Raw genomic sequence first — 14,160 nt, 5'->3', positions numbered from 1 at the left:
TGAGTGGCTGTCAGTTCAGTTCAGTTCAGTTTAGTCGCTCAGTCGTGTCCGACTCTTTGAGACCCCATAGAGCCAGCCCACCAGGCTCCCTGTCCCTGCAATTCTCCAGGCAAGAACACGAGTGGGTTGCCATTTCCTTTTCCAGTGCATGAAAGTGAAAAGTGAAAGTGAAGTTGCTCAGTCGTGTCCGACTCTTCGTGACCCCATGTACTGCAGCCTACCAGGCTTCTCCGTCCATGGGATTTTCCAGGCAAGAGTACTGGAGTGGGGTGCCATTGCCTTCTCCATGGACACTGTATGGAAGAGCCTTATTCGAGAGGATGGAGTCTGGGAAGAGGCATTTTTCTGTGAACGTGCATTGGTGTATAGACTTTCTGAAGAGACTTGATGGCTTTAAGCTTTGAATGGTTTGGCAGATTTCCAGCCTGTCATTGTGGGGCTTGTTTGTAGCTGGTGTCTTTCTGGAGACTACTTTTACACTAAATCAGTTCTGTCCCCAACCCTGAAGTGAAGCAACTTTTATTAGAAGCTTTGCCAGTGTTTGTGTAGGGTGACTGTATGCCTGGGTGGGAAGAATGTAGCAGTTTTATATGTTTGCCTGTCATAAATTTTAGCTCCTTGGATCTTTGTTGATTTTTAGTGCTGAGAGAAGAGGATGGTATATTGCATTTTCACATGATCAGAACTGAAAGCATAGAGTTTATAAGTGAAGGCCTAGAGTCAGAAAGATTCAGGCTTATCTTTGCCACCCACTGTTCTAGGAGTACTAGGTTTTCCATTTGTTCATTTGGGTATGACATTGCTTATGTTACAGGATTATTTTGAGTTGATGTAGGCTGCCGTCTCTGGGGTCGCACAGAGTCGGACACAACTAAAGCGACTTAGCAGCAGTGTACATGTATGTGCAGTATAATGAGATAGACTGTGGTGTCACACTTCTCCCCAGTGACAAATGAGGTGTCCTCCTGAATCTCTGAAGGAGACCTGGTGCTCTTTAGAGTTTGAGCAGAACCTGTCCTAGGCAGCTGGCGAGTTCAGTCAGTAGTAGAGAGCAGACATTGGAGAAGGAATTTGGAAATACTAGGATTTATTCTCAGCCCCTTGTTATACCTGTTATTCTTAATATTTTAATAACCTCTTTTATTGAAATTATGTGACTTTTTATTTTAGCAAAAGAAATTAAGTTTTTACATCATGGCAACCTTGGCCCTTGCCCCTTGCCCAGAAGAAACTGATGCCAACATATTATTAGTATTTGCCCATTGATGGGAAGAATTTCAGTAGTGAATTTCATAGGACTTTTTTTTTTTCTATCACTTTATCACGTGTTTGGCTTTTGTTTTGTTTCCAGTAAGATTTACTGGAGAATAGTGGAAACATTTATTTTGTCAGTTCTAAAATATGTTTTATTTTCTAAAGGTTTTTATGTCTTTTATCCTATTTAGTCCTCTGAGCAGCTCTGGGTGGGTACCTCATGCTTTCCCAAAGAAAGAATGGGAACTCTGGAAATCACAGTGATTTTTGCCCTCGGCAGTGGCAGAGCTGGAGCCATAATCTGGGTCATCTGCCATCACTCTTTATTCTCTTCCCTCATCCCTTTAGACCCACAGGTCTAGTCATGTCAAGGGATTCAGCCTGAGTTATTTCTGAAAGGTAATATCAGTCAGAAACAAAGATGAGACTTCTTCAAATGTAGGAATTTCAGAAGAATAGTTTGTTCCTTAATTTGCAAGCTCATTCAATTTAAAAATGATTCCTATAATATAGTGCTCATTTATTACTTCAGATTCATTGCCTCAGTAATGACTTTTAAATAGGAGGACTCTATTATTAGAGTGATTGGACTGAAGTCTGATTGGACTAGGGTTAAGAGATTGCATCACTATAAATAGAGTGAGATAAAATATTTTACATAATTTGAACTTTTATGAGGTCTCATAAGTTGGGACCTAGGATCTTTTCTAGAAGGATACTTAACTTTGAACAATTTCCAAATTGCAAGCTTCCTGCTGTAGGTTTTAAGTTATAGAATGGCTGTCTTGGGGAGTTTTGGAATTAAGTGATTTTCCCCGATACTTTTCAGTTATATTACCTGAGGCACAACTTCATTAACTGCCCCATCAAAAATTTTCCTGACCCAAAAGCTCAAGTAAGTAAGATCAGTACATTGATTATATTGTCATCTAAAGACTATAATGAAAACAGAATAATGAAAATACTAGGCATGGTTATCTATGAGGCCTTGGCATAATTACTGGGGAGGGCCTTTTTGGTATACATAAATAAATTTAATGTCCCATGAGGAAGTTGAAATGGATTTAAAGACACTGCCATTTCATCGTGATTGCAAAAATGTGGGTCCAATCACTGATATTTAGTATTTTATTATGAGAAAAGTTCATGAGAAAAATAGTTTGTAAAAATTGTAAACAGTTGTGAATTAGACTGCATTAATAAGTGATTGGTAAGTTTTAATAAAACTGGAATCTTTTCCTGTCATTTTAACTTTTATCCCAGTGACTCAACTTTTTCTGTCTCTGTTACCAGCCATGTGGTGTTACTGTTATAAAACTATATTATTCCAACAATTTTACCAAAGTTTGGATAAATATTTTTAGCTGTTATTCTTTGTTTAAAATTCCCCATCAGCATAAGAGGTTGATATTTAGTTGAAGAAGCAGTAGAAGCACAATGATCTGTGACTTAGAATAACGCTAAGGATTTTTCCAAAATTAGGGTTGGGTTTTCAGGAAATGATGTATCACATGCCAAAATTGAATGGGGCTGAAAGAGGGATGACAGAAGATACATTTTGTTAGTGGTGTCTTGAGATGATGGCTGATGTTTAATGACTTAAGTAATGTGCAAATAAACAAGCTAAAAACCAGAAACCCCCCCAAACTAAATAGTGTTCCAAGGATGGAAAGCATGCTGGAGATCATATGCTTTGAATCAATGATTTTTTTTTTCCATTAACAGCTGATGGGAGTAGGTCCTTAATTCTCTGTCATTTGGCATAATTTTATACTAATATTTATATAGAACCACATTTTGCTGGTATTAATCTTGGATAATTAATCATGGATCTGTATAAATATATATATGTGTGTGTGTATGTGCCTTGGATACTTATTGCTTTATTTTTTAAATTTCTAAGCGAGTTAAAATATACAGTGTGATAATTTTGGCAGATGATGGTTTGATCAGTAAATGTTATCTTTATGAGTTTATTAATGTTTGTCTTTTTTCCCCCTTCTCTCTCTTCCCTGTTTTTAGGGTGTGGATGAATGGAACATAGCTCGCCTAAACACGGTCTTGGATGTGGTTGAGGAAGAGTGTGGTATTTCTATTGAGGGTGTAAACACCCCTTATCTATATTTTGGCATGTGGAAAACCACATTTGCATGGCACACCGAGGATATGGACCTCTACAGCATTAATTATCTCCACTTTGGAGAGCCCAAGTCTTGGCAAGTTGCATGTTTAATATTCATTTGCTTTGGAATTGTGAGATCCGGGCAATAGGAACCCGTTGAAGATGGTTCTTTTTCCCCCTTTTCTGGCAGATTCAGATTTATATGAGCTGTAAGAAAGTTCTTGACCATAACAATTAATTATTGAAGAGTCTTCCACTCTGCCTAGGGTTTTGCTCAAAACCATAAAGCTAATGGTGATTTGTATATCCAAATTTGGCCTACAGACCATTTTGTGGGTCATGGATTGATACGTATTTTAGTCTCAAAGAATTTGGCATCTTGAACTTCTCTGAGCATTTGCTGGAAGGTATGGGGAACCTAAGTTAGGAGTGAAAATTCACTTCCTGGATGTACCTAGTGATTTTCTGGTCTAATCTCTGAATCAATGACAGATTCCATTTAGTATGTGGTGAGTAGAGGGATAGGAGGCATGAATCAGGAGACCTGTTACCACTTTTTTGGTGGTGGATATGGGGAGAAAAATAAGAATGTGAATGTGTGTTAACTTGCAATTACCTGTGTCATCTTTCTGAGCAATGATTTTAAGATTTATTGTTCTGTAGAATGCATCATGTGGTACTCAGCACAAATTTGTGATTGTTATTCTGTCAGTCACCCTGGAGTTCTTTGTGGTCAGCCAGTTTCATGTTTGAACTTATTTTTGTCAGTTTTAGTCTTATGAAGGGCTTTCCAGGTGGCTCAGTGGTAAAGAATCCACCTGCCAATGCAGGAGACACGGGTTCAATCCCTGGCTTAGCAAGATCCCTGGAGAAGGAAATGGCAACCCACTCCTGTATTCTTGCTTGGGAAATTGCATGGACAGAGGAACCTGGAGGGCTATGTTTCATGGGGTCACAAGAGTCAGACACGCCTGAGTGACTGAGCACAGTCTTAGGAGAGCTTAAATATCAGCTCTATTTTTTTTTTTATAATACACATATGTGGAGAATAATTCACAGGCAAAAGCATACGAGGTATCAACTTGACAAGCCAGGAAATACTGAATATGCTCTTTCTGCTGGTTACGAACATGATAGGATGCTCTTCAGGTGCTTGTGTCAGCCCAGTAGCTTTCTTGCCTCCAATTTAAAGGTAATGGCCTCTTTTTAAGTTCTCCTGCTGATCAGGTTTTGAGTGCGATGTGTAATTTCTGTCCGCATCTTGCTATTACTTGCCCTTGAGGTTTCATCATTTCGTGAAGTGTGAAGTTGTAAGCTTTCTCCAGCAAATTCAAATACAGCAAAAGTTCATAATGATCAAAAATGACATTTAATCAGCAGGAAAGCTTTTGGTGGAAGGGCAAAGCTCGTAGGACCCAGAAAAAATATCCAGACGTTTTCTGGTTTGTGATGGAGTTTTATGATCTGAGAAAAATTTAGTGATAAGTTTTGTAACTCATTTTTAATAGTGCTTTACTTACACATTTTGTTTGGAAAATTTATAGCATTCTACTGTCTTAATGGAATAAATAAAATGTAAACATTTTTAATAGGTGGTCTAGGAACTAGACTTTGACAGAATGGGATGGAAAGATGATTTCTTACACAAGTGTTTGTTGGGGACCAGCTTGTGAGCACACGCTCTAGGCCTGTGTCTCTCATCTTTCTTCAGCACCACAGTAGAGTCTTTTGGAGTGTCATCGTTCAGTACTTTTGGGAATCAACTTCAAGAGACTCAGAGAAATATTTTAAAAAATGTGTAGGCTCCTGGGCAGTTTCTTAGCTGCATAGTTATTCCCATGATCTTTCTTTTACTCACTTTTGTTGTGAGTAAAATAGGCAAAATTGTTAAATTTAGCATGTTGTATATAAGGCAATTATATACTTCCCTTAAGAAATCTGGTTAGGGGTTTCCTTGGTGGTCCAGTGGTTAGGACTCTGTGCTTCCAGTGCAGGGGGCACAGATTGCGTCCCTGGTTAGGGAACTAAGATCTTGCAAGCCTCATGGTATGGCAGAAAAACAAACAAACAAACAAACAACAAAATAACCCGACAAACCCTGAAAAGTTAGTAAAAGTTAGCAAAACTTTTCCATAGATTTGGAGAAATTCATGACAATCATGACAGTGCCTGCGACATTTTAGTATTGGAGGAGTTGAAATGAAGTCTCTGCTTTCTTATTAAGAAAAGTGATTTTTTTCCCCTTCTCTCTTGGGCCAAGACTTATCTCCTAAGATTGCTTGGGCATCTTTGGTAGCTCAGATGATAAAGAATCTGCCTGCAATGCAGGAGATGCAGGTTTGCTCCCCGAGTTAGGAAGATCCCCTGGAGAAGGAAATGGTGACCCACTTGAGTATTCTCGCCTGGGAGATTCCATGGATAGAGGAGTCTGGTGGGTTATAGTGCATGGGTAGCAAAGAGTCGGACACAGTAGTGATTAAACAACAACAAAGATTTCTTAGAGTAGAATATTCTGTTAGGGATATGACTGATTCTAGAGTCTTGTCTTTGGAAGAGGGCCACGCTCTTCATGAGTGAGGATAAGTATACTGGATTCCAAAGTATTTCTTTCTCTCAGAGTATCTCTTTCTCTCTAAATACAGAAAATGTATTTTCTGTATTAAGTTATTCTATTTGTTTGTAAGCATATAGACTCCATTATATGCATTAAGAATAGATTTATACTATCACTATTACCTTTAACCTTGGCCATTATTTATAATGGTAAAATAATAAAACATAGCAGTGAGTTATGACAGTTAATCTACATTCCATTTTCTAAGATAGCTACTGTAGGAAAAGAGCACTATAAATGACTCTAAGGATATTCCCCAGTATGCTTATGAATGATTATATTAGCTCGGCAGAAATAATTTTGAGGTAAACTTTATTATTATCATGAAGTTTCCCTGGTGGCTCAGATGGTAAAGAGTCTGCCTGCAATGCAGGAGACCCAGGTTTGGTCCCTGGCTTGGGAAAATCCCCTGGAGAAGGAAATGGCAGCCCACTCCAGTATCCTTGCCTGGAGAATATTTTGGACAGAAGAGCCTGGCGGGTTACAGTCCACGGGGTCACAAAGAGTCCAACACAATTGAGCTGCTAACACTTTCACTTTTCTTATTATTAACATTCACCTCAGTAACCATCATAATATATTTGAAGTAAGCTTTGAAAGGTGGTAGAAGCATACAAATTCATGTAAATATTGGGAAGTGGGCAGTTGTGTGGCAGACTCAGACTCAAGCAACAGCAGACAGGGCTGTGGTCCTCACTCTGCTACTGATACGTGTGGCTTTTGGCAAAGAGCTTACTTCTGTGGACCAATTTCCTCACCTAGAAAATGACAAGGCCAATCAAGATGCACTCCAGTGCTCTAATTCTGTAATTTGTGATAAAAAGGACACGGGTATTTTTACCCAACGTACAGAACGAGAGGATGCAGAGGTGACATGAAGTTGGGGTGTGTGTGTGTGCACGTGCGCGTGCATGCACGTGCCCTCGCTGGTTTCCTTCTCTGGTGTCCTCCCCTTGTTGAGTTGCCTTTCCTCTCCTCCAGGGGTGCCCTGTTCACGCTTGACATCTCTGTTCCGGGCAGTGTGTCTTCCTCCTGTCTGGTCTTATTGCCTGGCGTTCAATTTCAGTGACCTTCTCTTCTTCAGTTTTCTCCTTAGGCACCAAGTTCTGGTTACAGGTATTACAAAGACTGCCTAAAATTCTCTCCTTACTTCCATGACTGTGCTTGCTACTCTTCTTTGCCCTTGTGTTCCTTAAATTTTGCCTCAAGGCTTTCTGGATCATGTGTTGCCCCACCTTAGGCTTCTGTCTTTGCACCTTTCAAGTGATTGTGTGACCATTTCTGCTGCCCCTTTCCTATGCTTGCTTTGAAGTTTGGGGGCTGTGTTTTTCTCTTTAAAATGGTCAGCACTTAACACAGGATCTGGCTAGAGGTTTGATGCTCTGTTAAGTAATTCTCATTTTGAATCAAGAGAGTATTAAATTGTTTTGGATCAGTCTGTTCAAGAGTAGATAGGATAATATGTAAAATGTTTTATAAAGATTCTTGACTCCAGTGTAATTATTAAGAACACCAAGCTTCCAGAGATTTCTGAGTAGCTGCTGATAGGCCTGGCTCCAGGTAGAAGCCATGAGACATGGTTTACTGGGTACAACATGTAGCAGATTTTGCTGAGTAAGTGTTCATGAACACAGGTATGTACTGAAGAGAGGAGCTAATTATTTATTTAAACATTTCTAGCGTGAAGGTTTAAGGAAAAAGAGAGAGCTTAAAGTAGGCAGATAGAAAACTGATATGGCAGTCGGTGGTAGTGTATTTATTTTCTTGGAATTAATATTGACTTTGGAGCCAGAAGACCTGTTTTAAAAATCCCAGTCTGTCACTTGCCAGCGGAATGACTTAGGGCAAATCACCATACTCCATTCATCATTAATTTCTCTAACTGCCAAACAGAGGCGTGATTTATTCTCTATCTTAATAGTATTGCTTAGAGGGTCCTGGGAAATACATTGTATAAAGGTGTCTTATAAATTGTAAAAGAACTATTCAAATATTAGTAGTTACTGTTATCTTAATAACTTTATAAAAATAAGTAATTTTTTGGTCATAGTAATTACTTAGAGCTTGAACTTGGCGTGATGTGTTTCTGTGTATGATTGAGTGGGCGTTTCAAGGATCAGTAAAATAAAAGTTTCTTTCCCAAGCATCATGTATGATAGTGGTTAATTCCTGTGAGATACAGAATTTAGATGGTGACTTGAATCTCTGTCTTTGAGAAACTGTGTCCAAATACAGCAAATAAGATAGTTTCAGACTTACTCTGTTGAGAATGAGAGAGGTAAAGTTTAGGGGGACTTGTCTTAAACTATGAAAAGGTCTCAAGTCAGGAGAGAAGTTTCTCCTGGAAGTTTTTTGAAAAATTAAGGTGGGCTGAAGCATTTTGGACTTGGCTAAATTTTACTCAGTAAACTGTGCAGTTTTGTTAAATGTAGCAATAAGAAAGTGTCAGATTATTCAGTGTGATATATCTTAATTCCTTGTTTTTTCTTTAGTTCAATGTGTTTAGTGCTGTGTAGTATTTTAAGTGCACAGATTTTTGCCCCAGAGTCTTGTGTTTTGAGTTCTGGCATTGCTTTTTACTGAGAATATCACCAAGGGGAATTATTGCATAACCCTATGCCTCCTTTTTCTTATTTTATTTTAAAATTTTATTTATTTATTTGATTGCCCTAGTTCTTAGTTATATTACATGGGATCTTTGATCTTCGTTGCAGCATAAGAGATCTTCAGTTGTGGCATGTGGGATCTTTATAAATATTTATAAATTGAAGTGTTAATAAAATTAACTGCAAAAGTTTATTCTGATCATTTAGGCATATCTATGTTATATATTTTTAGATAATATTTTAAAAGGTTTAAAAATTGGATCTATACCCCCCAGATATGGTATTAATTTTGTACTCAGCTGCTATCTGTATTTGTAGAGAGTCAGAGATAACAGGAAGCAAATATTTTTATTGGTCAAATGGATGATATTTTAGTTAGACCTCAGCCTGACTTGGAGATAAACACAGCCACACTGGTGTACACACATACATCTCCGCAGTCCAGACAGTGAGTCCCAAAGACCCCTGCTTAACATCGAGTTCTCTGAGGAGAGTGTCAGGGAGGTCTGGTGCTTGTGATTTTGAAGGTAGATCTCAACGAGTTTTCCTGAAGTGATGAGATGCAGTGTCTTGTCACTCACTGACTGATGACTGTGGGTTCTCATACAGGAACTCTAAACTTGTATTAAGTACCTTTGATACCCCTGATAAGCATAGCAGGAGCTTGTAAATTCCTTCAGGATTCTTATTTCCTTGTAACTACTTTTTCACTTAAAGCCACCACCATCACCACCTACAAGATCTCCAGTAAACCATTTAAATGAAAAAAGACTGTTGAATCAAATCCTAACTCTTAGGGAAAAATCAGAAGGTTAATGCAAATTTATTTACCGTGTAGTTCATGGAAAACAAGGATTGGTGATGCTGCTGCTGCTGCTGCTAAGTCGCTTCAGTCATGTCCAACTCTGTGCAAACCCGTAGACGGCAGCTCACTGGGCTCCCCCATCCCTGGGACTCTCCAGGCAAGAACACTGGAGTGGGTTGCCATTTCCTTCTCCAGTGCATGAAAGTGAAAAGTCAAAGGGAAGTCGCTCAGTCGTGTCCGACTCTTAGTGACCCCATGGACTGTGGCCTACCAGGCGCCTCCGTCCATGGGATTCTCCAGGCAAGAGCACTGGAGTGGGGTGCCATTGCCTTCTCCATTAGTGATGCTAGCCTTGCTAATTACTCTACCAGATATAGTAGTTCACAAATGTTGCCTAACTTACTTATCTTTATTCCTCTGTATTTCTCTTCATCCTCTTCAAACTGTTTAGTTTAGAAACCACTTTGTAGAAAATATATGTTACTCAATATTTGTGTAATAAAAATTTTTCTTTGACTTGAGCATATAGGAAAGCAGCTTTTTTTTTTTTAATTGCACTTCTGCAAGTAGGCTGGCAAATAACTGTTATTTCTGTGACACCGAATGTGTTCATTGCTTATAAGCTTACTTTTTAAGGTGTAGAGCTTGATTAGGATGATGAAGTATGTTCTCTATCTTTGGTGACTGCAGTTCATTTCATGTGTACCTCTTTTTGTGTGCCAGGAATTGTGCTAATCAGTTTAAGAAATCATCTCAGGTAAGCCAGACAACAGGTGTTTCAGGTAGGTGTTTTTTTGCCCCATTTTTAAACTGAGGACTCTCAAACTGACTTTCAGAGCCTTTACTTCTTTATCTGGGGGACTAGTGAGTCTTGCAGCTGGGATTTTAACTTGATTTAATCAAATCTTCCCATTGATTTAAAGTGAAAAGTGAACAGTGAAGATGAAGGAATATGCAAGAAGAAAGAGTACTTATTTTCTTTATTTTTATTTTTTTATAGCACCAGCTTTCTTTTAATAGGATTTTCTGCAGAACCAAAAGAGAAACCAGCCTCTTACATTTTGGGAGAAAACTATGGCATAAGAGAGATTTTCAGAAGGGTAAAATGTGGCTGGATTCCAATCATGTGATAATTCGTAGCAGTTATTCAGTTGGGAGGACCGTTGTAGGTGAGAGTGGGAGAAGCCAGTGGCCCAGCTTTATTTGCTTCCGATTTGTTCTCTAGATAGCTTTTGGAAATCTGCTTGAAATTAGAAAATCCCACATTTTAGAAAGAATGTGTTTTACCTTGAGGATTTTGTCTTCCTCAGGGAATGAATGATAATTTTTTATTTAAATGTCTGTTCACATTCAGTTCCCTCAAATGAAGCTTTGGAAAAAAAGCTAGTTTGTCCCTGTTGAGAGCTAAGAGTGCTTTGTCTATCAGACCTTTCCAGTGAAGTGGATGAACCTAGAGTCTGTTTTACAGAGTGAAGTAAGTCAGGAAGAGAAAAACAAATACCATATGTTAAAGTATATACATGGAATCTAGAAAAATGGTACTGATGAACCTGTTTGTAGGGCAGCAGTAGAGATGCAGATATAGAAAACAGATTTGTAGACATGGGGTGGGAGTGGGAAAGAGAGGGTGGAACGAATGGAGAGAGTAGCATGGAAACATATACATTGCCATATGTAACGTAGATAGCCAGTGGGAATTTGCTATATGAGGCAGGGAGCTCAACTTGGTGCAGTGTGACAACCTGGAGGGGTGGGATGGGGTGGGAGGTGGGAGGGCGGTTCAAGAGGGAGGGGACATATGTATACCTATGACTGATTCATCTTGATGTATGGCAGAAACCAGTACAACAGTGTAAAGCAATTATCGTACAATTAAAAATAAATGGAAAAATAAAGCCTATCGGACAAGAACTGCTAGGATGAGGACCAGCCTAACTCCTGAAGGCTATAACACAGTCCTCTTTACTCTTTCTAGTACTCTTGGTCAACTAGTTTTTATACTTCATAAATTTCTTCATGTTATTTGGATTCCTTTTTACATAAAAATATAATAATGTCTGCATTGAATTTCTCTGGATTGAGAAGGTTTTGTTGAAATTGTCTTGGCTACTAGAAATATAAACTAAAAGTTAGGTTAGCCAAAAAGGAGAATTTAGTTGACTCATGCATTCACGAATGGAAAGAAACAGCTGGAACCCTTAGAAGTTGCCAGGCTGTGTTGGATCCTGGGCCCATTTCTCCTTGTGTGTTGCCTTCAGTTTTCTCCCTGGCTTCTGTATTCCTCCCTGTGTCACCAGGCATGAAAGCTGCCCCATTGGGGAGGGCCGTGAATTTTCCTGGCATGGATTCTCTTCCAGTCTCTTGTGTAATCACTGAGGCTTAGGCCAAGGGTCGGAAAGTATTGTGATTGTCCTGGCTTGGTCACAGGCCTACCTCTGTGGTGGTGAGGGCAGAGATATGAAGAATGGCAGCCCCCATCAGAATTCCATGTTTGTGTTTGGAGGAGAGGGTGGACGCTCTTACCTGAATTTTGCTGCACAACGGGAGTAAAACCCAGTCTCCTACAGTTAACAAAGAAAAGTCCCAAATATTTCAGATATTTGCTTAAAAATCTTAGGAAAACTGGTTCAATTAACTTCAGTTCAGTTCAGTTCAGTCGTGTCTGACTCTTTGCAACCCCATAAATTGCAGCACACCAGGCTTCCCTGTCCATCACCAACTCCCAGAGTTCACTCAGACTCACGTCCATCGAGTCGGTGATGCCATCCAGCCATCTCATCCTCTGTCGTCCCCTGCTCCTCCTGCCCCCAATCCCTCCCAGCATCAGAGTCTTTTCAACTCTTCGCATGAGGTGGCCAAAGTACTGGAGTTTCAGCTTTAGCATCATTCCTTCCAAAGAACACCCAGGACTGATGGAGCTCTTAATTTATTTTCTATGAGATTTGAAAAGATGTCCTTTGGGGTATTTCCTTAAGATGAAATAATATATATATTTAGGATATTAAAGTTATTAAAATGTATGCTTATTTAACTTATTGTAAAAGCATTTCTAGCAATTGATCACTGACTTTTACTTGAAGCAGAGGCAGTTGACACAGTCCTCTTTATACCCTGAACTGAAAACTAAAGAATATATATATATAGTTTATAAGTTTCTTTTTCTGATGACTTGAACCAACATTGCCCTCTTTTCTTATGATTTATATATTAAATATCTTAACAGTCAGTTTTACCACTTTGTTATGTCCTGTTCTCTTAGAACTTTTTTTTTTTTCATTGATTTGTGTGTTTTGATCTTGTCTCCTCAAGGAGACTTTTGGCTTCTTGAGAGCAGCCCCACAGCACCTTGGTAAGGCTCATCACCACAGGCTCTTCAGTTCAGTTCAGTTCAGTTCAGTCGCTCAGACTCTTTGCGACCCCATGAATCGCAGCACGCCAGGCCTCCCTGTCCATCGCCAACTCCTGGAGTTCACTCAGACTCACGTCCATTGAGTCAGTGATGCCATCCAGCCATCTCATCCTTGGTCGTCCCCTTCTCCTCCTGCCCCCAATCCCTCCCAGCATCAGAGTCTTTTCCACTGAGTCAACTCTTCGCATGAGGTAGCCAAAGTACTGGAGTTATCAGCTTCAGCATCATTCCCTCCAAAGAAATCCCAGGGCTGATCTCCTTCAGAATGGACTGGTTGGATGTCCTTGCAGTCCAGGGGACTCTCAAGAGTCTTCTCCAACACCACAGTTCAAAAGCATCAGTTCTTTGGCGCTCAGCTTTCTTCACAGTCCAACTCTCGCATCCATACATGACCACTGGAAAAATCATAGCCTTGACTAGACAGACCTTTGTTGGCAAAGTAATGTCTCTGCTTTTGAATATGCTATCTAGGTTGGTCATAACTTTTCTTCCAAGGAGTAAGCGTCTCTTAATTTCATGGCTACAGTCACCAGCTGCAGTGATTTTGGAGCCCCCCAAAATAAAGTCTGACACTGTTTCCACTGTTTCCTCATCTATTTCCCACGAAGTGATGGGACCGGATGCCATGATCTTTGTTTTCTGAGTGTTGAGCTTTAAGCCAACTTTTTCACTCTCCTCTTTCACTTTCATCCACAGGCTCATAGACGTGTTTAGTTGCTGAAGCAGGTTTTTTTGGGGATCTGCTCCCTTGTATGTCATACGTGTACAGCACCATGCTGCTTTCAGGCTTTATTGATCTTTTTATAATATTCTTTTTGGTTTCTTATGGGTAAATATTATAAAATTAACCTATAAAATAATGCAGTCATGTTTCCTGTGTGATGTCTTGAATACAGTCAACCTGATACATAGGAAATTTTTAGAGATTAACAAAAAACTGTTAGAAACTTTTAGACATTTTACTACATTTTGATTTTCAGTGATAATAACAGATTTGATAGCTTACCAGAGAGAAATCCACAGATAGTACACACCACGTTTAATACAACCAGTTACAACTCCAACCTTCTTTCCTTCCTCGAAGTGACTAATATGAGGCTTCATGCATGACACTTCCAGAATGTTATTTTATAATGTATATTTCCGAGTGTACAGTGCATCTAGTCATGTGATGTTTGAAATGATCTGACCAGAGACAAAATAGGCCCATTTAACAATCTTCCTTGAAGTGTGGTTAAAAAACAGTGAATGTTCTTTGAGAAGGCATTATACATCAACAAGGGCTTGAGTTAGATGAGTTGCTGTCATCATCTTTGCTCCTCTAAGTTACCTCTCAGCCCACTTGAGTGA

General features: G+C 39.4%; 1 protein-coding gene across 2 annotated transcripts in view; it reads left to right on the top strand.

Annotated features, from left to right (window-relative positions):
* The window catches only part of KDM4C (lysine demethylase 4C), a 400,467-nt gene that overhangs the window by 69,849 nt on the left and 316,458 nt on the right, over window positions 1-14,160 (top strand). For both annotated transcript variants that reach the window (XM_018052007.1, XM_018052008.1), the window contains one exon: window positions 3,277-3,470. In XM_018052007.1, the coding sequence (XP_017907496.1) occupies window positions 3,277-3,470 (194 nt within the window). The remainder of the gene's footprint in view (window positions 1-3,276; window positions 3,471-14,160) is intronic.

Source organism: Capra hircus, chromosome 8, assembly GCF_001704415.2.
Source record: "Capra hircus breed San Clemente chromosome 8, ASM170441v1, whole genome shotgun sequence".
NCBI lineage: Eukaryota > Metazoa > Chordata > Mammalia > Artiodactyla > Bovidae > Capra > Capra hircus.
Note: the sequence above shows the minus strand (reverse complement) of the source record. Positions and strands in the feature narration are given on the sequence as shown.